Source organism: Lampetra fluviatilis, chromosome 61 (assembly GCF_964198595.1).
Source record: "Lampetra fluviatilis chromosome 61, kcLamFluv1.1, whole genome shotgun sequence".
Taxonomy (NCBI): domain Eukaryota; kingdom Metazoa; phylum Chordata; class Hyperoartia; order Petromyzontiformes; family Petromyzontidae; genus Lampetra; species Lampetra fluviatilis.
In genome coordinates, this window is record NC_136335.1 from 7,448,577 (window position 1) to 7,475,377 (window position 26,801).

General features: G+C 51.1%; 1 protein-coding gene across 1 annotated transcript; it reads right to left on the reverse strand.

The window, feature by feature from the left end:
• Window positions 1–8,524: 8,524 nt before the first annotated feature.
• Window positions 8,525–26,300, reverse strand: LOC144951251 (pseudouridylate synthase TRUB2, mitochondrial-like). The gene is made up of 10 exons (XM_078881401.1): window positions 26,242–26,300; window positions 25,815–26,003; window positions 23,033–23,154; window positions 22,220–22,351; window positions 21,770–21,844; window positions 19,255–19,316; window positions 17,298–17,379; window positions 12,223–12,295; window positions 11,739–11,878; window positions 8,525–11,003 (listed from the first exon to the last, which is right to left on the reverse strand). Exons 1-10 carry the CDS (start codon window positions 26,298–26,300, stop codon window positions 10,717–10,719), a joined length of 1,221 nt encoding a protein of 406 aa, XP_078737527.1. The 3' UTR covers window positions 8,525–10,716.
• Window positions 26,301–26,801: the final 501 nt, after the last annotated feature.

Sequence of the window (26,801 nt, forward strand, 5' to 3'; positions counted from 1 at the left end):
CGACCACCACACACACAGCGACCACCACACAAAGGCGGCGTAGGCGACTTTAGAGCACGCGCAGCGGCGGCACTCAACACACGCAGATTGACGCCCCGCCCCAAGCCCCGCCTACCACTGACGTCATTCAGGTGAGTCCTAGCCCCGCCCCCACAATCACACCGAGCCGCCAGGCGGACGTATCGGCGGGCTTTCACAACGGCCGAGTATTTGTGTGTGTGGATGTTACGTTTTTAAGAGAAGACAAGTTTTGAAACATATTTGTCCCCCGGGCAAGTCCGGGTACGTCCTGCTAGTAGTCTACATAAAAACAATGGGGCCGTCCATAAATGACGTCACACGGCGCTGCACTCTGATGTTGTAGGAGAAAACATTTATTAAAAAGTCTAATTAAGTAGAACGTGTTGTCTATATTTATTTAAAGATGCGCATTTTGATGTGACGTCACATTTCTCAACCCCCCCCCCCCCCCCTTGTCACAACGTTTGGGGGCCACGGTGGCTCGGAGATGTGAACTACCTCGTCTGGTATACAGGAGGTCGTGACCCTGCCGCCTGCTGGATATTTGGAGTTTGCGTGCTCTCCCCATGGTCGCGTGGATTTTCATCCGGGTTTCTGGCTTTTTCTTCCACATTTGGAATCAATGTCACGCGTTTAGGCCGATTCTGCCGCTCCGTCTCCGCTGCAGGCGGTACCGGGGGGGGTGGGGGCGTCTTCTTGGGGCGCCACGGTGGCTAGGAGATGCTATCGCCCTCGCTGGGTACGCGGGAGGTTGTGGGTTTAATCGCGACCTTGATGCCTGTTTGTATATTTGGAGTCTGCTGCGTGTTCTCTCTGCATCTCTCTTCCCGTGGTGGTCGCGTGGATTTTTTTCGACGCGTCCTCCGGTTTTTTATTCCACATTTTAAATCAACGTCACGCGTTTAGAGTATTTAGCTGTACTCTTTGATTCTATCGGTAAAGTCACGTAGGTATAAATTTAATTAAATCACGACGTTTCGGGCGCAACACAAGCAGCGTCCGTCATCAGGTGGACGCTTGTGTTGCGCTCGCAACGTCGTGATTTATTTTATTTTCTACCTACGTGCCTTTACTGAAAGAACCAACGAGTATGGATCCCTGCAGTCACGAAAACTTCCCACGTGATAAGCCACTTCGGTCCCTCGTAAAACTATTTTTTATTTTACCAGGTAAGGCCCAGAGCTACGTAGCTCTTATTGAGAAGCGACCTTGCCACAAATGATACCTCAGCGACGTGGTTTATCGCGTGTGAATGTATTGCAGCAGGCAAATACTCTAAACGCGTGACGTTGATTCTGTGGAGGAAAAAACCGGAGGACACCGGAGGAAAATCCACACGACCATGGGCAGAAAGCGAGAGAGACGCAAACTACAAATATACAGCGACAGGCGTCAGGGTCAGGATCGAACCCACGACCTCCTGTGTACCAGGCGAGGCAGTTAACATCTCGCCACCGTGGCGCCACATTTAATATTCCGCGAGATTACCCAGGACAGCCGTCACTGAGTCCCAGGACTCACTTCCAAGAGGGTCCTGCCCAGTTACGCAGTCGGGGGGTGATGCTGCTGCTTGCTGCTGTGTGTGATCCCTGTCGAGTGATCTGCAGGTTCATGTTTCAGCACATGGGGGATGTGCTTTTGGCTCGGTACCAGTTCCCCTCTGGGTGGGGGTTTAACTACGGGAGAAGGAAACCGGAGAGCCCGGAGGGAATCCACGCAGAACACGGGGAGAGAACACAGCCTGCACTCACTCTGTGTGTAGAACAGGGGGAGAGAACACACAACCTGCACTCACTCTGTGTGTAGAACAGGGGGAGAGAACACACAACCTGCACTCACTCTGTAGAACAGGGGGAGAGAACACACAACCTGCACTCACTCTGTGTGTGCAGAACAGGGGGAGAGAACATACAACCTGGAATCATTCTGTGTGTAGAACAGGGGGAGAGAACACAACCTGCACTCACTCTGTGTGTAGAACAGGGGGAGAGAACACACAACCTGCACTCACTCTGTAGAACAGGGGGAGAGAACACACAACCTGCACTCACTCTGTGTGCAGAACAGGGGGAGAGAACACACAACATGCACTCACTCTGTGTGTGTAGAACAGGGGGGGAGAACACACAACTTGCACTCACTCTGTGTGTAGAACAGGGGGAGAGAACACACAACATGCACTCACTCTGTGTGTGTAGAACAGGGGGGGAGAACACACAACCTGCACTCACTGTGTGTGTAGAGCAGGGGGGGAGAACACACAACCTGCACTCACTCTGTGTGTAGAACAGGGGGAGAGAACACACAACCTGCACTCACTCTGTGTGTAGAACAGGGGGAGAGAACACACAACCTGCACTCACTCTGTGTGTGTAGAACAGGCGGAGAGAACACACAACCTGCACTCACTCTGTGTGTGTAGAACAGGGGGAGAGAACACAGAACCTGCACTCACTCTGTGTGTAGAACACAGGGGGAGAGAACACACAACCTGCACTCACTCTGTGTGTAGAACAGGGAGAGAGAACACACAACCTGCACTCACTCTGTGTGTAGAACAGGGGGAGAGAACACACAACCTGCACTCACTCTGTGTGTGTAGAACAGGGGGAGAGAACACACAACCTGCACTCACTCTGTGTGTGTAGAACAGGGGGAGAGAACACACAACCTGCACTCACTCTGTGTGTGTAGAACAGGGGGAGAGAACACACAACCTGCACTCACACTGTGTGCAGGACAGGGGGAGAGAACACACAACATGCACTCACTCTGTGTGTGTAGAACATGGGGAGAGAACACACAACCTGCACTCACTCTGTGTGTGTAGAACAGGGGGAGAGAACACACAACCTGCACTCACTGTGTGCAGGACAGGGGGAGAGAACACACAACCTGCACTCACTCTGTGTGTGTAGAACAGGGGGAGAGAACACACAACCTGCACTCACTCTGTGTGTAGAACAGGGAGAGAGAACACACAACCTGCACTCACTGTGTGTAGAACAGAGAGAGAGCACACACAACCTGCACTCACTGTGTGTAGAACAGGGGGAGAGAACACACAACCTGCACTCACTCTGTGTGTAGAACAGGGAGAGAGAACACACAACCTGCACTCACTGTGTGTAGAACAGGGAGAGAGAACACACAACCTGCACTCACTCTGTGTGCAGAACAGGGAGAGAGAACACACAACCTGCACTCACTCTGTGTGTGTAGAACAGGGGGAGAGAACACACAACCTGCACTCACTGTGTGTAGAACAGGGAGAGAGAACACACAACCTGCACTCACTGTGTGTAGAACAGGGAGAGAGAACACACAACCTGCACTCTCTCGGTGTGTGTAGAACAGGGAGAGAGAACACACAACCTGCACTCACTGTGTGTAGAACAGGGAGAGAGAACACACAACCTGCACTCACTGTGTGTAGAACAGGGAGAGAGAACACACAACCTGCACTCTCTCGGTGTACAAGAGGGGGAGAGAGCACACAATCTCCACTCACTCACTGTAGAACAGGGGGAGAGAACAAACAACATCCACTCACTCTCTCTCGAACAGGGGGAGAAATCATGTATGTTGAACTTCTTTCACACCGTACATAGCCAACTATGCTCATCAGATGTGCGGGGAAGGACAACTAAACACAAATAGTAATTCTAAAGAAATTAGTTTTCAATCTAGATGTAAAAGTGCATAGCTACAGTGGCTTCTTAATATTGGAAGGAAGAGGGTTCCAGACGGCCACAGAAGCGCATCTAAAAGCGCGTGATGCGGTAACCGTCTTTGTTCCACGGTTCGCCAAACGCCGCTACAAGGATGATCGGAGTTTGCGTGATGGCGTATTCTCATTGACAAGATCAGCAAAGTATCGTGATTCATTTGTGGCAATCACTTTGTGTGTAATGAGTGCGACCTTAGAATGCCGTGGTTCTTATCCTGGGATGCACGCTGCACCCTCTGTGGGTGCGAGATCCAGATTTTTTTTTATATCAGGTAAATCATCGAAACATAAATTCAGCACGGGCACTTAAATACAACTTTGTTTCACCAAATATATGTACTGTTTAACAGTGTACATTTTCGAACGATTGAGAACCAAAGGGATGCAACGCTGCAGTAAAGGTTAAGGAAGCACTGGTATAACGAATTCGTTCGGTAACCAGAAGCCAATGCAGCTCGGCGAGCACAGGACGGACATGGTCGGATCTTGCAGTACCCGTCACGACACATGCCAGAGCATTTTGTACACGCTGCAGATTCATATTCTTGGTTCTTTCGGTAAAGTCACGTAGAAGGGAAGTAATAAAATAATAAAAATAAAACATAATAAAATAATTCTCAGGACGTTTCGGCCACAACACAAGCAGCCGTCCTCAGGTGAAGACCAGGTCTGTCGAGGCGACAGCGTCTAAAAGAAAACACCACCACGCTTGGAGCGTCTATTTAAGCTGGTTTGGAAGGGGGGGGGGATGCGCATTGACAAAATAATCTGCATATCAAGAGGAATTAAATACAAGAACCAAGAAGATGAATCCCTGCAGTCACGCTGCAGATTGTTAAAGTTTTTGCCAGACGTCTCAAAAAGTAGTAATTTGCATTAATCGAGCCTTGTAGATGTTACGCTACATGCCACCATGTTGGCTATGTCACGACTCAATTGTAGTCGAATGTGTTGCAGAGCCCTGATATGAAAATTGCAGGACTCGACTACATTTTGCACGTGGTGATCAAACGACATTCTGGTCGAGTATGATGCCAAGGCTCTTGTGATGAATAAAACACTGAATCCCGGAATCTGTTACCACCACAACTGATCCTCCCACGTATGTTTTCGCCTTGACCTGAGTGCCAATCATCAGAACCTCCGCATTTCATTTCGTGCAAACCACACTTGCACCGCTTGCATGCAATCTTCGAGGTCGCCGAGGCTCTGCATGTCTAACTTTGACTTCACTGCATTGAACAATTGTGTATCATAAGCATATTGATGTAACTTGATGTTCTGTGATGAGATGACATCAACGATCGGACTATGTTGGAAATAGGAATGGCCCGAGGACGGACCCCTGCGATACGCCGACTCGGCATGGCATCGGCGATGGCTGTTCATCACCAAGCTTGACGAACTGTGATCGACCATGTAGCCATGACTCAATCAACCTCAATTCCATAACCGATACACCGAACCTTGACCTTAACTGCCTGATCAATATTTCATAGTCGATGGTGTCGAAGGCAGCTGAGAGATCGAGGCCAGCCAATGCTGCTGCGCACCGGTCATTCGTGATCTAAGAGACGTTATCAGTGATCGTTAGTAGAGCCGTCTCAGTGCTGTGCGACTTCCGGTACGCCAACTGCAACAGCTTGAATCTGCTCGTCGCAGCGACATGGGGAAGAAATTGCTTCAGACACAGGAGCTCTATGACCTTTAAACTCACACTCAGGTTGCAGATCGGGCGATAGTTTGCAGTCACTGTGGCTCAAGCCAACTTTTTCAGGAGCGGTGTTACTTGCGCCATTTAGAACTGGTCTGTGAAACAGCCCCTCGCTGAACGAAAGTTTTGCCAGATGAACAACCAGCAGCACAAGCACGCCCAAGCACGATTTGAGAATCGACGTGTGGATGTAGTCGAGCGGCGATGTCCGATTTGGCAGCGGTGCGATGAACATCGACACCTCTGCCACCAACGTTAGTGCCAGGGTCTTGCATTGGTTCCAGGTTGATGAAACTCTGATGGCAGATGGGGAGAATGAGTTGCATTCAAGTTATAAACTGCCGTATTGATCGTCATAATTTTATTGGCGAAGAACGTCACAAGTACTGTGCAGACCGGGTTGACGAGTTGATGGGTGGTTGGAGTGCAGCAGACCCTTCACGACGCACCACAGAGCAGAGCACAGAACTCAATAATAACACTATGTAACACAATTTTAGTTCATGGCTACTAAGTGTTATTTCGTAATTGCTTATGCCTAAAAAGTATAGAAAATGGCGATTATTCCCCACAAACTTTACTTGTGACCAGGCCAGTGATATTTTGAAATGTATCTACTTTCAATGAGAAAACTGGCGAATTTGTGTCTTTTCGTTCACATAAAGTCAGAAAAAAACAACATATGAATCTAAATTAACATGTATTTATACTAAAGGAAATAGATGTATAAATAACTCGTCCAGGAATACAGAATCTTGACAAGATTTGGAATTGATTAACTATGCCTTGGTTTGTTATGCACTATTGACGCACTCCGCACAAGGACACGAACCAACTGGCGGATAATAAGTTCTCAACAACCAAGCACAGCCAACTCTTCAAAATCCCAAACATCTACACAGCACCCCCACGTGTCGACAAAGGCAGACGACCGAGGACACACAACTCTCAGAGCTCTCGGCAACATTCACAGCGCACATGAGCACAGCGCCCACTCTCGTCAACAATCACAGAACACCGTGGCGACAAAACAGATGCAGGAAAACGCGACGACTGTTCGTACCAACCCCTTATGCACGATCCACTCTTGGGTGATGAAACAACGCAGCAGAAGTCCAGGGTACACAACGGCAGTGTCAGGACTTGGCTGACGTCTTCAACAGCGCCCTGAGCAACTAAACACAGTTGCAGTATCAGGACTTGGTTGGCCTCTCCAACAAACCCCTGAACAACTCGACACGGCTGCTGTCTTGGTCACGGAGTCTGCGTTCTCGATAGCTTTCTGAGAGACTCCACGTGCCTACAGTCTCGGGGGACTTGGCTGGCGCCTCCAACCGCACGTTGAACAACTCAACGCAGTGACTTCACACGGTGACAGTCTTGAGACTTGGCTGGCGTCTTCAAGAGCGCCCCGACCAACACAACGTAGCTGCAAACTTGGTCACCGAGCCGTCCGCCCTGCAGTAGCAGCCGGTCTTCTCCAGCAGGAGTCCTGATAGCGGCGAGCATCGATTTTCTGTCCTTCCCTGGGCGAACGCCGACTGCCCTGGCGAATGCCAAATACACTGCGGACCACAACCTCTGGCCCCGGCGAACCCCGACCACCCCGCCGCCTCGGACACACCTGCCACCAATGACGCATTGCCCCATCGACTGCTCCCTCACCACACGCCACCTGGCCTGTCATGAGAGGCCACTTTGTGTCTTGCCCCCAATTAAGGCCAGACTGAGTGGCGCAGTTGCTTCCAAAGGTGGGTGTTTGTTAGGGAATTTCCACCCCCGCACTCCCCTTACCTCATGTAACCTCAGCCACCTTGGCTCACCCCGGCACGACAGTACTTGCCCACACCTTTGCAGCAGCGTGCATTTAGCGAGGCTGCCCTGGACCCTTCACCTCGTGGATCCCATCACTCGGGACTACCCTGGGCCTTTTCCCTCCTCTCCCCCCACACTCCAGGCCCTCCGCTCGGCCAAGCTCCCACGAGGGCCCTCCCTCGCTGTGCCTGCTGTGTCCGCAAACATGCACAGAGGATCTGTAACATCGTTATGGTCCTTTTTGGGGGGTTTCTGGTAATTAAATGGGGTTTGTATGTCAACAGGAATTCAACATGCGTATTGTTAAACAAATTAGTTTTCTTTAAAGCAATTTTCCCTTTGGAATCTGGAAGCTGCAGTTATCACACACGAGATTCGGGTCCTTTAATGATTTTACACTTATCTTAACGTAATTTATATAGCACCTTAACAGAGGGGAGTATAACCAACCTCAGTTTAACACATGCCTACTGAACTGGTAACAAATTGGCATGCTTTGTTTACGTGACAACCCTTACTAATTGGCTGTCGGGTGGTCGCGGGTTTAAAACACGTTTATATTTACACGCTCTCAGCCAAAAAAACCTCTATTATGGATATAACCAACCCCATGAGGGGAAACCTGGGGGATGAGTGGTGGAGGGTTCTCAACGAAATTATTTTAACCGAACACCAAAAATCGATTCGTGAACCGAGCCCGACTCGGCTGCTGATGAGGCCCAATAAAGTTGAACCCCGGTCAGTGTGCCGGAGAGAACGCACGATGCCTGCCTGCCTTGCCTGCCTCGCTGGGGGACAATGCTGGTGTAGAGGGGGCGAGTGAGAATGGCGTTGCTCGTGGAGGCACAGTCCCACTCAGAACACCCCCCCCCCCTCCCCCATACGAATGTATTCCCTACAGGGAGAGTCGCTCATCCCCTTGGGGGACAAAACCCGCAGACCGCACCCCCACCAAGCCGTTCTCTGAACATCGGTTCAATAAAAGTCGTAGTAGTAGTAATAATAAAACAGATGGCGCCTAGGGGACTGCCCAGCGGCAGCCCCGCCCCCTTTCTCCTCGCGCCTCATCGCAGGCTGCGTGCAGGCCGATTCCGCTGCTCTGTCTCCACTGCAGGAGTGGGGGCGGCGTCTTTTTGAGGTGCTGCGGCGGCTAGGAGATGTCATCTCCCTCGCCGGGTAAGCGGCAGTTTGTGGGTTCGATCTCAACCCTGACGATGCATGTTTGTATACTTGGAGTATGCGTATCTCTCTCCCCATGGTCGCGTAGCAAGGAAATGTTTTATCCCTCGTTGGGTATGCAGGAGCTTGTCGGCTCGATCCCAACCCCGATGATGCCTCTGTATATTTGGAGTCTCCCACGTGTTCTATCTCTCTCCCCGTGGTGATCGCGTGGCATTTTTTCTCAAAGTCCTCCGGTTATTCCCCTCCGAATTTAGACTCAATGTCGCGCTTTAAAGTAATTGGCTGCTGGTATAAATTCCCACTTGATGAGAAGCCACTTCGTTGATCGATCATTTGTGGCGAGATCGCTTCTGAAAAAGAGCTACACAGCTCAGTGGGCCTTACCTGGTAAATATATTTTTTAATAGTTTTAGTTTACAGGAGACTGTGGGTTCGATCCCAACCCTGCCATCTGCTGTATATTTGGAATTTGCGCGTCTCTCTCTCCGTGGTCGCCTGGATTTTTGTCCGGGTCCTCTGGTTTTTCCCTTCCACGTTAAGAATCAATGTCATGCGTTTAAGAGTATTTGGCTGCTATACATTTCCACATGATGATGATGATGATAAGCAGAATCAGAATCAGAATATGTATTTATACTGGAGGAATCCGATGAGATATACAGTTGTTATTTTTGTACAGATATATCCAGTAGTCAGGTAGAAACGTTACAACAATACAAAAATACGATAGGAGTGCAACGTATAGGACCGGTACTGAAATTGCTTTAAAAATATACATAAGCAGCCTGGCCACAAATGATAGCTCAACAAAGTGGCTAGCCACGCAGACATTTACAGCAGAAAAATTATCTAAATCAAAATGCATGTTTCTAAATACACACCAACACCAAGGGTCGTGATCGAACCCCCGACCTTCTGCATACCAGACGAGGAAGCTAATATTACACCGCCGCGGCGCCCTTTTAATAAATGAATAAAGTATATATAATAAAGTTTATATAATAAAGTATATAAGTTCAAATTGCATTGGTACATTAATTCACAACCTTGGGAAAGGCAGTAAAACAACAACAAAAACAGTCCTAGACCAACCAAGACACCACACATTCCTAGACCAACCAAGACACACCACAGTCCCAGACCACACCAAAACAACAGAGTAGTCCCTCCATAAAATTGTACATTAAATTCAAACTATCAATTACATTGTTAAGAATCATTTGTGGCCAGGTCGCTTTTGAAAAATGAGCTACATAGCTCAGTGGGCTTAGTTTCACTTTTAGTTTAGTCTATGCGTCTCTGTGTGGTGAGTCTATGGGTCTCTGTGTGGTGAGTCTGTGGGTCTCTGTGTGATGAGTCTATGGTTCTCTGTGTGGTGCGTCTATGGGTTTCTGTGTGGTGAGTCTGTGGGTCTCTGTGTGATGAGTCTATGGTTCTCTGTGTGGTGCGTCTATGGGTTTCTGTGTGGTGAGTCTAATCGTCTGTGTTGTGTGTCTATGGGTCTCTGTGTGGTGAGTCTATGGGTTTCTGTGTGGTGAGTTTAGCTTACGTGGCTGCTAGTATACATTCCTACACGCGATAATCCACTACGTTGAGCGATCATTCGTGATAGCCAAGTCACTTCTGAAAAAGAGCTACATAACTCAGTGGGCCTTACCTGGTAGAATAAAAAAGATAGTTTAGTTTTCGTCATCATCGTGATCCATGGGCAGATAGCCCCTCCGTGTCCACTACACATTTCGTCATTAATTTCCACTTTCTTCTCTATCTTGTAGTGCCATTATGCTCAAGTAGTGCCACATCTTTCTGGCACCAATCTCTTACGATGTCGTCGTCAAGCCATTCTCTGTTCAGTCTTCCTCTCTTTCTGGTGTCTTCAATTTCTCCGAAAAACACACGGCACCACGGTGGCTAGGAGATGTTAACTACCTCGCTGGTATACAGGAGGTCGTGGGTTAAATCCCAACCCTGACACCCGCTGTAAATTTGGAGTTTGCATGCCTATCTCTCTCCCTGCGGTTGCGTGGATTTTTCTCTGGTTCCTCCGGTTTTTCCTTCCATTCCTAGAATCAGCGTTACATGTTTAGAGAATTTGGCTGCTATAAATGTCCATGAGATGATAAGTCACTTCGTGGAGTTATCATTTGTGACAGCCAGGTCACTGCTGAAAAAGAGCTACATTAGCTCAGTGGGACCTTACCGGGTAAAAAATAAATAGTAAATAGTACTTCGTTTTAGTTGTCTCAAATCGGCATCACTCCCTCCGGAAGTCCTCCTCCTCCTCCCCCTCCCCCTCCTCGCCCTCCTCCCGCTTCACCACTGTGCCCAGGGCTGTGCGCACCGCCAGGCCGCCGGCTCGCGCAGCCGCCAGCACGGGCAGCAGGTGCCAGCGGGCGGGCGCCAGCGCGTGGGCCAGCGCCAGGGGGCCGTCGCGCACGCGGCGCACCAGGTGGGCGGCGCCGGCGCAGCGCAGCTCCCGGCCCACGTCGTGGACGCAGCGGCGCAGCGCCAGCTGAGAGCCCTGGGGCGTGCACTGCACCTCTACGCACACGCGCAGACACGCACGCGCAGAGAGACACTCACACACTGCACCTCTACGCACACGCGCAGACACCAACGCGCAGAGAGACACTCACACACTGCACCTCTACGCACACGCGCAGACACGCACGCGCAGAGAGACACTTGCACACTACACCTCTACGCACACGCGCAGACACGCACGCGCAGAGAGTCACTCACACTGCACCTCTACGCACACGCGCAGACACGGACGCGCAGAGAGACACTCACACACTGCACCTCTACGCACACGCGCAGACACGCACGCGCAGAGAGACACTCACACACTGCACCTCTACGCATGCACACGGATACTAAGATCCACATGTAGCCTTGGCAGACTGTTGGGGGCAAATGCTCTTAACCCCTTCCCTCCCATGTGAGTAGTGGTACAGTCCCATTAGTAGTGGTGGAGTTTGTTAACCCCTCCCCATGTGAGTAGTGGTACAGTCCCATTAGTAGTGGTGGAGTTTGTTAAGCCCCCCATGAGTATTGGTAGTCCCATTAGTAGTGGTGGAGTTTGTTAACCCCTCCCCATGTGAGTAGTGGTACAGTCCCATTAGTAGTGGTGGAGTTTGTTAAGCCCCCCATGAGTATTGGTAGTCCCATTAGTAGTGGTGGAGTTTGTTAACCCCTCCCCATGTGAGTAGTGGTACAGTCCCATTAGTAGTGGTGGAGTTGGTGTTAAGCCCCCACTGGATGGGAGAGCCCAACCGAGCGTGAAGGCGGGGGGGTTGAAGTCGGCGAGCCGCACGGCGGTGATGAGGGCCGGCGTCTTGTGCCGTGATGGGAGGAGGCAGCCAGAAACGGCGCGCAGGTATCCCTCGTGGCTCCCCACGTCCACGTCAGAGTGCCTGCACACACACGTGACACACACGTGACACACACGTGACACACACGTGACACACACGTGACACACACGTGACACACACGTGACACACACGTGACACACACGTGACACACACGACAGATCCCCCAGGTAGCCTTAACAGACAGTCGGGGCAAATGCTGTTAGCGAGTAGCACCTATGAAGGTCCCGGGACACCATACGAAGAGGGGGTGGGTGGCCTGTACCACGCCCGGCCGCCTTTGTCTCCCCAGTGGCACTGCTGACTACATACCGCACCGAGTACTCATTTGTATGCGTGAGTGTGTGTGTGCGTGCGTGAGTGCGTGCGTGCGTGAGTGCGTGTCTCACAGGAGCAGAGCCTTCTGGGCAGCGCCGTGCATCATCGCGACGGCTCTCTCCATCAGATCTCTCGTCACGTGCTCTGTGCGGAACACCACGGTGAACACCCCATGGTGAACAACCCATAGTGAACACCCCATGGTGAACACCACAATGACCACATGGCATAGCACACACCGCACCACAGCATAGAGAACAGAGTATAAGTTACACAACCAACAACAATCGACGTTCACCACGAAGCGGCAATGACATCACCACGGTGCTTGTGCAAGGCGAGGTGCATTGAGGCCACGTGAAGTGTCGAAGGCCCGCTGGCAGGTCACAGGAAAGACCCAGGGTGGTGCCATGGGTTGACTGAGATGATTGGCAGATGCACCACCTGTGCTCCCTTCTGTAGCAACTTGCTGTGTTTTAGTCATCCTGCAATCCGCTCGTTATTGTGAGCGTCGCTCCTCTGCCCTCCGTTGTTGCTGCAGGGTGTCTGCTTCCAACTGCCCAGGAGCATCCTTCATGAGCCTCCTACACAGAGGTCAATCTTGATACCGCTGGTACCAGTCAACAGCAAATCCACTCGGCTCCATATTCTCTCGTACCACATTATTCCATCTCTTATCTATTCTGTGCCGTGCCCGTTTAGCCTCCTCTATCTGGCCAAACAAAAGCTGTTACGCTGTTTGGGCATTCGGTGGTTGGGCATGCAGGCTACATGGCCCTGCCAACGCAGCCTCACTTGGTTGGAGGAGCTCACTGATGAGTCCAGATCTTTCAGGGATCCGTGAGCTCCTCACACAATCCAGCCTGGTTAATCCCAGGATGGATCATCGGCAGGCCAGCATAAATGTTTTAAACCAGCGCAAATGTTCCACCAGAGGGGTCCACGTTTCACAAGCACAGAGAAGGGAGGGCATGACTGTGGCCAAGAAGACCTAAGGCTTTGTGTGGAGCAACAGACCAGGTCACTTCCACACAGCGTTATGCAGCCGATGAAAATATATTGCCGCTCGACTGATTGGGAGCGACACCTTTGCTGACAAACTAGTGTTGGTCAGAAGCACACTGTCCAACTATGGAAACTTCCCCATTCTCTCTACAACTGCCCCATTACTCGTGCCAAGTAGAGGGACGGGAACATTCCATGATATAAAATATCCAGGCAAGTGCTTAATTTTGGATATGTATGTTGAACTTCTTTCACACTGTATGTAGCCAACCATCCTAATCGGAGGTGCGGGGGAAGACCAAACTAAATGCACACAAAAAAATAAAGCAGTGATGTAAGTCCCCCGTTTAAATTCCCTACGCCTCTGTTGTAAGAGACTAACAGAGAACGTGGTGTCTGTGCAGGACCACCCCAGTCTAAAACCACAACGGAGCTTTGCAAGCCTCTCCCCTAAGCGTGCCTGGCAAAGTGGTTGGGCTAATGGTAAGGCGCCATCTCTCAGTAGCATGCTCCAGGTTCAGCAGTAGGGTCTATAACTCCTCAGAGTGGGTAGTAATTATCAGATCATCTGCAGGCATGGTTGATCGATAGGTGGAAATTCCTTGATTGCACCCGGGCATTGATCAGCCTCTCGTTGTATCTGTACCTGATGGAAATTCCTCTGGTACAGCTGTAGAAAGCATCACAAACTACGTTGTCAAAAAATGTTAAATAGTGTAAGGGCCAGAAGACATCCCCTGGGCCTATCCACCATCATGGGGCACCACGGTGGTGAGATGTTAACTACCTCACCTGGTATACAGGTGGTCGTAGGTTCAATTCTGACCTATATATTTGGAATTAGCATGTCTCTCTCCTCGTGACCGCATGGATTTTCTCTGAGTTCTCTGGTTTTCCCCTGCACATTTAGAATCAACATCACGCATTTAGAGTATGTGGCTGCTTTAAATTCCCACATGATGATAAGACACTTCGTTGAGCTATCGTTTGTGATTGCCAGATTGCTTCTGAAAAATAACTATATAGCTCAGTGGGGCCTTACCTGGTAAAATACAAGTATTCTTGGTTCTTTCAGAACCAATAATATGAATCCCTGCAGTCACGAAAGCTTTGAATAAAAAATAAAAGTAGTTTAGTTTTAGCATAGTGCAGCCTTTAGCGTGCTGCGCTGTGAACCCCGTGACCTGATTTGATTCCCGTTCACGGCCAACACAAGTGATGAACGTCTGAATCGGTCCTGGGCCTTCCCTAGGTCGACTCAGCCTCAAATGAGTACCTAGTCAGCCCCGCCCTCATGTGCCGTGCAGGCCTTCATAGGTGCCCATTCCTCTGGTAGCCCTGCCCACCACTCTGATATGTATGGATACGTATGTTGAACTTCTTTCACACTGTATGTAGCCAACCATCCTAATCGAGGGTGCGGGGGAAAAACAAACTAAACACACACAAAAAAAATAAAGCAGTGATTTAAGTCCCCCGTTTAAATTCCCTACGCCTCTGTTGTAAGAGACTAACAGAGAATATGGTGTCTGTGCAGGACCGCCCCAGTCTAAAACCACAACGGGGCTCCGCAAGCCTCTCCCCTAAGCGTGCCTGGCAAAGTGAAGTTTATTCATTCTTGCCCGGACCTTTTCTGACACGCTGAGAAGTGAAATTGCTGGTAGTTGTTACCATCAGTAGTCACCCTTCTTCAAGAGGGGGACCACCAGGTCATACTTACAATCCTACGGAAACCCGTCCTGTGGTCCAGACGGTTGTGATGAAGTCATATCGGGCAGTCTGCACACAGATGCCACCCTGCGTCAGCAGTTTGCTTCAGAGATCGTCTCTACCCGGCGCTTCACCTGGTCTCAAACTCCAGATTGCCCGTCGCACTTCTTCAAAAGACGGAATGAGCGTCAAACCACTCGGAAGGATTGGCTACTTCTTTCAATATTTTGGGGAACTCCATCTCCAGCAGGGTCATCCCCACCTTGCCCCATGATGATCTTTGAGCTGAGGGGTTTTCCCCTCCACAGAAATACTCAGCAAAATTGTGCGAAACCTATTCTCGTGGGTTCGAAGACCGGATCACCGTTTTTTCCCTTCAGGATGTTATTAGGCATGGCGCTTCAAGGTATTTGTGATCGCGTGCTACCGACGCAGTTTCCATTTTCTCAGCAACCTGCGACCACCACTCATCCTTGCAGCACCCCACAGCTTTCCAACCTCCGATGTTGGATATTGTAGACGACGGGAGTGGACCTGTCGCTTTTTCTCAACCATCCAGAACACCTACTCCATCAGCCAGGGTCTCTCAGGAGGTTTGGACCGTATCCCCAATGCAGCCATTGCAGCTGCATGAACCACAGTCCTAAACCTCGCCCATTTTCCCTCAACATCAGGAGGAGTGGGGGGCGATGCCAACCCCAGTCACAAGCGATGATGAAATGCTCTTTTACAACTTTCATCAGCTAGATGAGACCAGGCCCACTGTGGGTTTGAATGGGGTCCCAGATGAACGATTGCCACCACAGTGAAGACATGGCAGGTGCATCTTACAGATGACAAGCCGATGGTCAATAGGCAGATCAGCTCCACAGTAGGTCCGGGTGTCAAGGACATAGGCCTGCATTTGCTGTTCTGTCACTATATAGTCCATCAGATGTTCTTGCTTGGACCCAGCATGCATCCATGATCAGAATTAGAATCTCTATTACGACTGCAGCAATTAAATGAGCGATGAATCTCTTTTTCACAGATGTTGAAACAGCTTGCTGGTGATTATAAGCTCATGGGCTTAACAGGAATCGAGCAGCCTCGTACCATAATTATTGAGCTGATCTGGACCATGCTTTCAAATCACTCTGGCTCTGGTGTCTGTGTTAGGACCCACTCGGACATTAAAGTCACCCAATAGGATGACAGGAGGCACTTTAGCTGGCACCTCGGGCCGTAGAAGGAATCTGACTCATCAGCCTTGTCTACATCCCTCCACTTATAATAACCTTCTGTGGGTGCATAAGCAGCCACCGCCATTAACACCATTTCTCACCTTCCGTTGATGTGGAGGCGAGTCCACAACCACATGGGCACTCACACACATTCTCAAACGTTGCCTCCATGCTCCCTTCAATTCTTTTGTTTTGGAAGAAGAGCCACTCCCTGTTGTTTGGCAGTTTCCTGCCCCGAATGGAGGATGAACAGTCCTCCATTGTGAGATAATCAGTCCATCAGACCCTCCTGTATATCACAGCGGTCCAAGCGGTTACCTGTCCATCTCCGGACAGAGGAATGGAAGCCTCTCCTCCGAAGCGAGCATTCGAACATTCCACGTGGCCACTCGCAGCGGTTTCTTTGCCATTTCTGGAGGAACTCCGAGGGTGCGGGTTCAGCCTCTTGGCTCCGACAAATTGGGTTTGGCCAGGAAACGTCAAAACGCCTGTCCCCCCCGAGGCCTCCGGCACAAGCTTAGTTTGGCATCTTATTCGTGTTTTTTTCATGAATTTAGTTGAAGGTAGAGGGGTTACAAGCCTCTTGTACCCGTCCAGAGCCCCCGTTGACCACTATGGGGGCTACAAGCGCCATGAGGGAGTTATAGACACCCGTCCCCCCCTGGGGCCTCTGACACAAGATTATTTTGATATTTCATTAATGGTTTAGTGGTAAATTAATTTAATGTGGAGGGATTACCAGCTGCTCACACCCATCCAGAGCCCCCACTGGCCGCTGTGGGACCAGCTGATTGGAATTGGCCCTCCCCACATGGTACATCCACCACAGCGTTACTGTCTAGCACCACTGTGAAGGTATAGGGGGTTGTTTTTGCTGGCATAACCACGACAGGCAACATAACCACCGCACATGACATAACCACGACACGCGGCATAACCACCGCACACAACATAACCACGACACGCGGCATAACCACCTCGCACGGCACAACCACCACACACGGCATAGCCACCACACGGCATAACCACTGATGATGATGTATTAGGCCTTCATCCAGCAGTGGATTGACCATGCCTGAATGAGGATGATGATGATGTGTCTGGCCTTATGGAACCTTTATCAGAATCTCTATTTAGAATGGAGAAATCTGATGAGCTCTTAAGCTATTTTTCATCAGGTGGGTTTTAGGGGCGAGGGGTCGTTGTACCGTAGGTCACCGTCTCGATGACCCGGCCCTGGGTGGAGAAGTCCTCAGTGGCGATGCCCAGACGGCCGTGCAAGGTGTAGGCCTGCAGCATCACCACCCGGTCACAGCCAGTGTCACAACCCACGTCACCACCCACAACAGAGACAAAGATCCCCCGTGTAGCCTTACCAGACTGTTGGGGCAAAGTGCTGTTGGCGAGCACCTATGAAGGCCAGTATAGCACATGAAGGGGTGGGTGGCCAACACCATGCCTGACCACCTTTGTCTCCATAGTGACGATGTTTACACACGACACCAGTTACTCATTTGAGGCCAAGTCGACCTAGGGGAGGTCCAGAACTGGTTCAGATAATCGTCACTGGTGTTGGCCGAGAGAGGGAATCGAACTCGGGTCGCTGGGTTCGTAGTGCAACCACTACACCACCGCTCTCCCACACAACCCACAACACAACCTGCGTCACAACCCACACCAACAACAACAGCTGCTGTTTGCCACTAAGTGGCGGCGACGTCACTACGACACTTGTGCCAGGCCAGATGCACTCTGAGGCCACGTGAAGTGTGGAAGGTCTGCCGGCAGGAGGTTACGGAACAGACCCAGGTGCCATGGGTTGATGACTGGCAGATGCACCAGCTAACCAACAAAGGAGCATTGCGACAAACGTGCAACCTCTTGTGGCAGCATTCACATAAACTGCTCTTGGCTGCCACTACTCGTAGTACTAGAAGTAGGTTCTACTCCTAGAGATGGGACTGTCCCCCACGTTACGACGGTGGATCGTCACGTGGGACAGAACCTCAACAGAAGATGCTCGGTCACCCATTGCGCATCTGTACTATACTAAAAGTAAGTGTATATTTCTGATATATTACCTTGTCTGTTGTACTACATGTATTGTTGTTTATTGTTTATCATGTAAAAATAGTTTACACTTGTATACAAATAGTCCATAATCGAGTTTTTTTTTGGGTTAGATCTCGTAAATATAAACATGTCGCACAAACCGGCACCACCCGACACAGCCAATTAGCAAGGTTTGTCACTTAAACAGAACGTGGCAATTAGTTACCAGTACAGCACACCGGTGTGTTGGAGAGTAAACCCACAACATTTACAATTCGAGTTTAACAACACGTTGATATTTACGCTATCTAACCCAAAAAAACCTCTATTATGGAAAAACATTGGTCGTGACAGCTTCCCACGTGCAATAAAAAGTCGCCATGAATATGGAAAACAAAAGTATTCATAGAGTACACACGAAAGAGACGATAGCCAGTCAGGGACGCTAACGCTCGGGGCACCGTCTGGTAGCCAAACGTTTGCCGTGCAACGTGAACGGCGCTCTGGGCCTCAGCGGTGATGTTGGCAGATTTCGAGCACGTGGTGGGCTAAGGTGCACGGCCTGTACAAAGCGGGACTGGGTATCAACGAGTTGAGTACGTTAGAGAAAGTACTTGGAGCGGGAGGGGGGCGTACATCGGGGTGTTGCCACCGTGTATTTAGGCAGCCGTAACCGAGCCACGGAAAAAGTAGAGCCGGGATGCTTGGCGGAATCCAGAAGGGGGGAATATTTGGGCGGCAAACAAGATGAAGCAGATGGAGGAGATGTAGGAGAATGAGGGGTGTAGATGAACTTGAGGGAAAGTTCCAGAGGATGGTAGTGGAGAGAGACGGTGGGCTGGGGGTCAGGAGAGAAGGCACCACAACCACTACCCAGGTGGTGTGTCGCGGTTGTGGTGGTTGTGCCGCAGTTGTTGGTGGTTGTGCAGCGGTTGTGGTGGTTGTGTCGCGGTTGTGGTGGTTGTGCTGCGTTTGTGGTGGTTGTGCCGCGGTTGTGGTGGTTGTGCCGCGGTTGTGGTGGTTGTGCCGCGGTTGTGGTGGTTGTGCCGCATCTGTTAGTGGTTGTGCCGCAGTTGTGGTGGTTGTGCCGCGGTTGTGGTGGTTGTGCCGCACCTGAGTGACGGGCGACTTCCTTAGCTCGTCCAGCAGTCGTCTTCCTGAACCCACGGCGAAAACTGGTCGCGTGCCGGTGGTCGGGCGGTCAGAAATTTGGGGGTAGGGCAGGTCAAGGAGCGAGAGGGTTCACACACGTGCGCACGGCACACGTTCACACCACAGTAAATGCACATGTGCGCATACACGGGAGTGTGTGTGTACGTGTGGGGAGCGGTGGCGCAGAGGTTAGAGCGATGCCACGCTATGAATCCAGCGACCCGAGTTCGATTTCTGCTCAGAGCCAGTCCTGGGCCTCCCCAAGGTGAATACCTGGTGCGATGTGGCTTCTCGGCCACAGTCATGCCCTCCCTTTTATATGCTTGTGAAACTAGGCCTCGGCAAGGTAAGGTAAAAGTTAAAAGGTAAAAACAACGAGCCTACCTTTACCTTACCACAATACAATCACTCTACCCTATTTTTACCCTTTAGCAGGTAAGGTAAAAGGTAAGAGGTAAAAAGCAACGAGCCTACCTTTTACCCTACCTTTTACCCTTACCCCATACATATTACCCGATTACAGGGTAATTACTGGGGTACTACTACACATGAAAAAGTATTATAACGGTAAATGCTAGGTAGAGCGCTATCTATATATATAAAATCGCAAATCTGTCTGTCTGTCTGTGTGTCGCTGGACCATACGCAGTTTCATTGGACGGCGGTTGCCCATGGCAACGGGTAGCGACGCATTCGCTGCGGGGTGGACGCCATTTTTAATTCCCGTTAAAAATATGCGCACGCATTAACACGCGACTCTGAGGTAAATTCATCAAAGTTTCACGTCCTCTTCACTCCCCCCCCCACCACAATGTGTGCAATTACTATTATAGGGTCGGTAGATTATAAAATTATAGCGATTAGACAGTATTATTGTAGCGCGGGGGGGGGTAACGGCCCCTGTACCCAGCCTCAGCCGAGTGGGCAATTTAGGCGAGGCCGGAGGCTCTGCACGGTACTAGGCCTCGACACCCCACCACACTATAGGCCGTACATATTACTGCACAGCGGCCCAGGAGATCGTGGCTGGGGGGGGGGGCAGGGGTAGCAGCCCATCTGTGTATATATGTAAGGTTATTAAGAAATATATTTTTCACCCGGGCAACGCCGGGTACTTATGCTAGTATTCATATAGAATACTCTCGATTATTCCAATTTTACACGCTTTCTTTGAACTCACTCTGTTGTTATCATTGTTGTTGTCGTTGTCGTCATTGTTGTATCCTCAAATCTTCTAACTCAATTTTGACCCACTTCCTAATGTGGTATCGACTGCAAACTTGGTATACTTATGTCATACTGATGAAATATATAATATCATAAAAAAATTATATATTTGTAAACATTATTTTGTATATGTTATGTTTCGGCTTGGCTCTAATTGTCCATGCTCAACTGACGTTGGCTGTAAATCACCACGGCCCCACACATTATGGCAAGCTTCGGGGCCACTTCCTGGAGTCGTGGAGTTCTGCCATTACTAGTAACATTTAATAAAAGCATGTTTAAAAAAAACTTTTTTAAGATATTACTTATTAAATGGAGGCCACGGACTGCGCCACGGAGCTTTTAGCGGTCAACAAGGTACCGTATTTACCGGGTAATACTTCGCGCTTGCTTTACCCTACCGGGTAATTCTTCCGAGCTACCTTTACCCTACCCTTTACCTTACCCCATGGCATGTCGACACCTTTACCCTTTACCTTTACCCTTTTACCCGGTAAAAAGGGTAAATTACCTTACCTTGCCGAGGCCTATGTGAAACGTGGACCCCCCTGGTGGAACATCTGTGCCGGTTAGAAACATTCAGGCTGGCCTGCCTATAATCCAGCGTGGGTTTAACCAGGCTTGGATTGTGTGAGGGGCTCATAAATCCTTGAAATATTTGGACACATTCACATCAGTGAGCTCCTCCAGCAGGCAAGGTTGCATTGGCTGGGTCATGTAGCCCGCATGCCCAGCCACCGCATGCCCAAGCAGCTTCTGCTTCACCACATAGAGGGGGCTAAATGGGTACAACATGGGTGGGAAAAGAGATGGACTGATGCGGTATTGGAGAATGTGGAGCTGAGTGGACTTGCCGAAGACTGGTACCAGCGGTGTCAAGATCAGCCTCTGTGGAGGAGGCTCGTGAAGGAAGTTGCTACTTGGGCAGTTGGAGGCAGTCGCCCTCCAACAACAAAGGGAGGGCAGAGGAGCTACATTCACAAGAACGAGCGGAGCGCCGGGCGGCTAAAATGCAGCAAGTTAGCACAGTAGGGGGTACAGCTGATGCATCTACCGGTCATCTCGGTCAGCCAACCCATGGCACCTGGGTCTGTCTCGTGACCCCCTGTCAGCGAGCCTTCGACACTTCACGTGGCCTCAAAGTGCACATGGCCTGGAAGAGGCACCGTGGTGATATCACCGTCATTTATTAGCGAATGGCGGGTATTGGTATTGGTGTATGCGTGCGTGTGTGTGTGTGCGTGTTTACCCAGCACTCCGGATGCGCTTGTGTCCAGGCCGTGTCCGACCGCCAACCCGAGCGAACGGTAGCGCGGCCCCCTCACTGCCTCCGGCCAATCACAGCGTAGGACACAAACACACGTGCAGCCAATGGGAAGAAACATTACTGCTCACCCATCCTGTCGTCATGGCTACGGGAAAATTGCTCCCCCGCTTGCTTGACTACCACCACTCGCTCGACCCATTGGTGTTGTGACGGCAGTGATGCTGGTTATTGTTGTAGTTGTTCTGGTGGTTGCTGTGGCTGTTGTAGTGACAATTCATGTGATTGTTGAAGTAGTTGTTGTGATAGGTTACGTGGTTTTGATCAGGTGGTTGTTGTGGTTCTTCCTGTGATTGTTGTGATGGCTGGAGTGGAAGAAGTTGTGGTTGTGGTTACATCTGTTCTGTGGTCGTCGTGGTTGTTGGGTTGTTGTACCGAGTGGGTGATCCGCCAGGCTGGGAACCAGGGAAACGGCGAGACTCTGCTCCTCTCCTCTTTCCGTTGCCGTGGTGAAAGTCTCCACTTTCACCAGTTGCCGGGCACCTGGCTGCTTCAGAGCATTGAGCTCTGTCACCATGACAACAACCGTGCGACGGAAACCAAGGCAACACGCCGTCAGAATTCAATTACTTTACCGATTATCGGTTCAATTACTTGGCTATTCGCGTAACATGAACAGAGACCTGGGAGACAGTGAGACATATGGAGACGCTGTGAGACACGCGGAGATACGGGGAGGCACGGGGAAACTCGTAGAGACACGGGGGGACACCGAGACACAAAGAAACAACACTGTGAGATACTGTAGGACAGAGACATGGGGATACAAAGAGACTGAGACACACGATATGACACTCGGAGACACGGAGATTCCTCGGGAGTCACGTGGAGACACGATGAGACATGGTGAGAGACACAGGAAGTCACGAAGAGACACAGGGAGACACGGGAGACACGAGAAGACATGGGGAGACACGGGGAGACACGGAGAGACACAGAGAGACACGGGGAGACACGGGGAGATACGGAGAGACACAAGGAGATACGGAGAGACAAGGGGAGACACGGGGAGATATGGGGAGACACGGGGAGACACAGAGACACAAGTAGATACGGGGAGACACAAGGAGACACGGGGAGACACGGGGAGACACGGAGAGACGCGGGGAAATGCGGGGAGACACGGAGAGACACAAGAAGACAAGCAGAGACACGGAGAGACGCGGAGAATCGCGGGGAGGCGCTCACCCTGCAGGAGCCGGCTCTCCAGGGTGGAGCGCACCTGGCGCCACGTCACCGCCGCCGGTTTGTAGACGGCGAACACCCCGTGCAGCTCACGCAGCACGCGTGGCCCAGACATCGCGCACAGTCTGCACAGACAACATGCACAGACAGCATTCACACAGCCAACACACAGCACGTATACAGCCTGTACACACAGCACACAAACAGTCTGTACACACAGCACGCACACAGCCTGTACACACAGCACGCACACAACCTGTACACACAGCACACACACAGCCTGTACACACAGCACGCACACAGCCTGTACACACAGCACGCACACAGCCTGTACACACAGCACGCACACAGTCTGTACACACAGCACGCACACATTCTGTAGACACAGCACGCAGACAGCCTGTACACACAGCACGCACACAGCCTGTACACACAGCACGCACACAGCCTGTACACACAGCACACACACAGCCTGTACACACAGCACACACACAGCCTGTACACACAGCACACACAGCCTGTACACACAGCCTGTACACACAGCACGCACACAGCCTGTACACACAGCACGCACACAGCCTGTACACACAGCACGCACACAGCCTGTACACACAGCACGCACACAGCCTGTACACACAGCACGCACAGTCTGTACACACAGCACGCACACAGTCTGTACACACAGCACGCACACAGCCTGTACACGCAGCACACACACAGCACACACACACAGCACACACAGTCTGTACACACAGCACACACACAGCCTGTACACACAGCCTGTACACACAGAACGCACACAGCCTGTACACACAGCACGCACACAGCCTGTACACACAGCACGCACACAGCCTGTACACACAGCACGCACACAGCCTGTACACACAGCACGCACACATTCTGTACACACAGCACGCACACAGTCTGTACACACAGCACGCACACATTCTGTAGACACAGCACGCACACAGCCTGTACACACAGCACGCACAGAGCCTGTACACACAGCACGCACACAGCCTGTACACACAGCACGCACACAGCCTGTACACACAGCACGCACACAGTCTGTACACACAGCACACACACAGCCTGTACACACAGCCTGTACACACAGCACACACACAGCCTGTACACACAGCACACACACAGTCTGTACACACAGCACACACACAGTATGTACACACAGCACACACACAGCCTGTACACACAGCACACACACAGCCTGTATACACCGCACACACACAGCCTGTACACACCGCACACACACAGCCTGTACACACAGCACACACACAGTCTGTACACACAGCACACACACAGCCTGTATACACAGCACACACACAGCCTGTACACACAGCACACACACAGCCTGTACACACAGCACACACACAGCCTGTACACACAGCACACACACAGCCTGTACACACAGCACACACACATCCTGTACACACAGCACACACACAGCCTGTACACACAGCCTGTACACACAGCACGCACACAGCCTGTACACACAGCACGCACACAGCCTGTACACACAGCACGCACACAGCCTGTACACACAGCACGCACACAGCCTGTACACACAGCACGCACAGTCTGTACACACAGCACGCACACAGTCTGTACACACAGCACGCACACAGCCTGTACACGCAGCACACACACAGCACACACACACAGCACACACAGTCTGTACACACAGCACACACACAGCCTGTACACACAGCCTGTACACACAGAACGCACACAGCCTGTACACACAGCACGCACACAGCCTGTACACACAGCACGCACACAGCCTGTACACACAGCACGCACACAGCCTGTACACACAGCACGCACACATTCTGTACACACAGCACGCACACAGTCTGTACACACAGCACGCACACATTCTGTAGACACAGCACGCACACAGCCTGTACACACAGCACGCACAGAGCCTGTACACACAGCACGCACACAGCCTGTACACACAGCACGCACACAGCCTGTACACACAGCACGCACACAGTCTGTACACACAGCACACACACAGCCTGTACACACAGCCTGTACACACAGCACACACACAGCCTGTACACACAGCACACACACAGTCTGTACACACAGCACACACACAGTATGTACACACAGCACACACACAGCCTGTACACACAGCACACACACAGCCTGTATACACCGCACACACACAGCCTGTACACACCGCACACACACAGCCTGTACACACAGCACACACACAGTCTGTACACACAGCACACACAGTCTGTACACACAGCACACACACAGCCTGTATACACAGCACACACACAGCCTGTACACACAGCACACACACAGCCTGTACACACAGCACACACACAGCCTGTACACACAGCACACACACAGCCTGTACACACAGCACACACACAGCCTGTACACACAGCACACACACAGCCTGTACACACAGCACACACACAGCCTGTACAAACAACACATACACAGCCTGTACACACAGCACACACACAGCCTGTACAAACAACACATACACAGCCTGTACACACAGCACACACACAGCCTGTACACACAACACACACACAGCCTGTACACACAGCACACACACAGCCTGCACAGACAGCACACACACAGCCTGTACACACAGCAGTCTGTACACACAGCACGCACACAGCCTGTACACACAGCACACACACAGCCTGTACAGACAGCACGCAGCCAACACACCGCCTGTAAAGACAGCATGCACACACATGTACAGCCAACACGTACCCTGTACACAGCCAACACGCACCCTGCACTATTACACAGCGCGCGTTGCTGGGATCTACACCGCTCAAGGGGCCGTCCCTTGCAAGCTTCACGCTCGCGCGCGGGGAAGAAAGACGACGGGACGGCGGGAGACAGCGCGGGGGTGGGGACGGCGGGAGACAGCGGGGGCGGGACCGCGGGAGGGGGACCGCGGGGGGAACCGCGAGGGAGACTGCGGTGGGGACAGCAGAGTGGCGTGCAACGCGGGGGCCACGTGCGCAACGGGCGCAGCCATCTTACCCCGGAAGCGAATGTCGGGTCGCCGCGTTGTGGTGACGTCACCCGCCGGTACTCATTAGCCGAGTCGCGTTAACGACGTCGCGTCCGGCTCGGGTAATTTGACAAGCGATTGCGTCATGGCATACCTCGCGGTGACGTCATACTCTCATAACTTGTGATGACGTTCCCACCGGGCATGGTAGAGGTGGGACCCGCGGTCTCGCTTAATATCGATGCCATTCACGATCATCGCGTGTGAAGGAATATTCCGATTAAAGGCGTGCGTATGGGTTCCACGTGGCCACAGCAGCCACCAGAGGCCGATATATATAGCTGGTAAAGTAAAAAAGTTTGTTTTTATTTGTATTTAAAAAAAAAGTTAATTGTTTACCTTTCCTAAACTTTGCACTGTGATCGTTTTTTATTGTTTGTTGATGTCACATGTGAAAAAGAGATGTATAGCTAATCGGATTCCTTCTCCTGTGGTGGCGAGATGTTTTCTCCCTCGCCTGGTATGCAGGAGGTCGTGGGTTCCATCACGACCCGGACGCCTGCTGCTGCTGCTGTATATTTGGAGTTTCTAAGTTCTCCCCATGGTCGCGTGGATTTTGGAAATTGCATAGCTGCTGCTATACATTTCCACGTGATGACAAGCCACTAAGTTGAGCTATTATTTGTGGCCAGGTCTCTTGTGAAAAAATAAGCTAAGAGCTCAGTTGGCTTTACCTGGTAAAATGAATTCAAGTAACCA

Bases quoted from the DNA above. Each gene is read 5' to 3' on its own strand.
- LOC144951251 (XM_078881401.1), bottom strand. From the start codon at position 26,300: ATGATCGTGAATGGCATCGATATTAAGCGAGACCGCGGGTCCCACCTC. The intron at 19,317-21,769 runs GTAAACACGCAC...GCACGCGACCAG, and splicing joins AAGCGCATCCGGAGTGCTGG to TTTTCGCCGTGGGTTCAGGA. The intron at 17,380-19,254 runs GTGCGGCACAAC...GTGATGCTGCAG, and splicing joins GGAAGTCGCCCGTCACTCAG to GCCTACACCTTGCACGGCCG.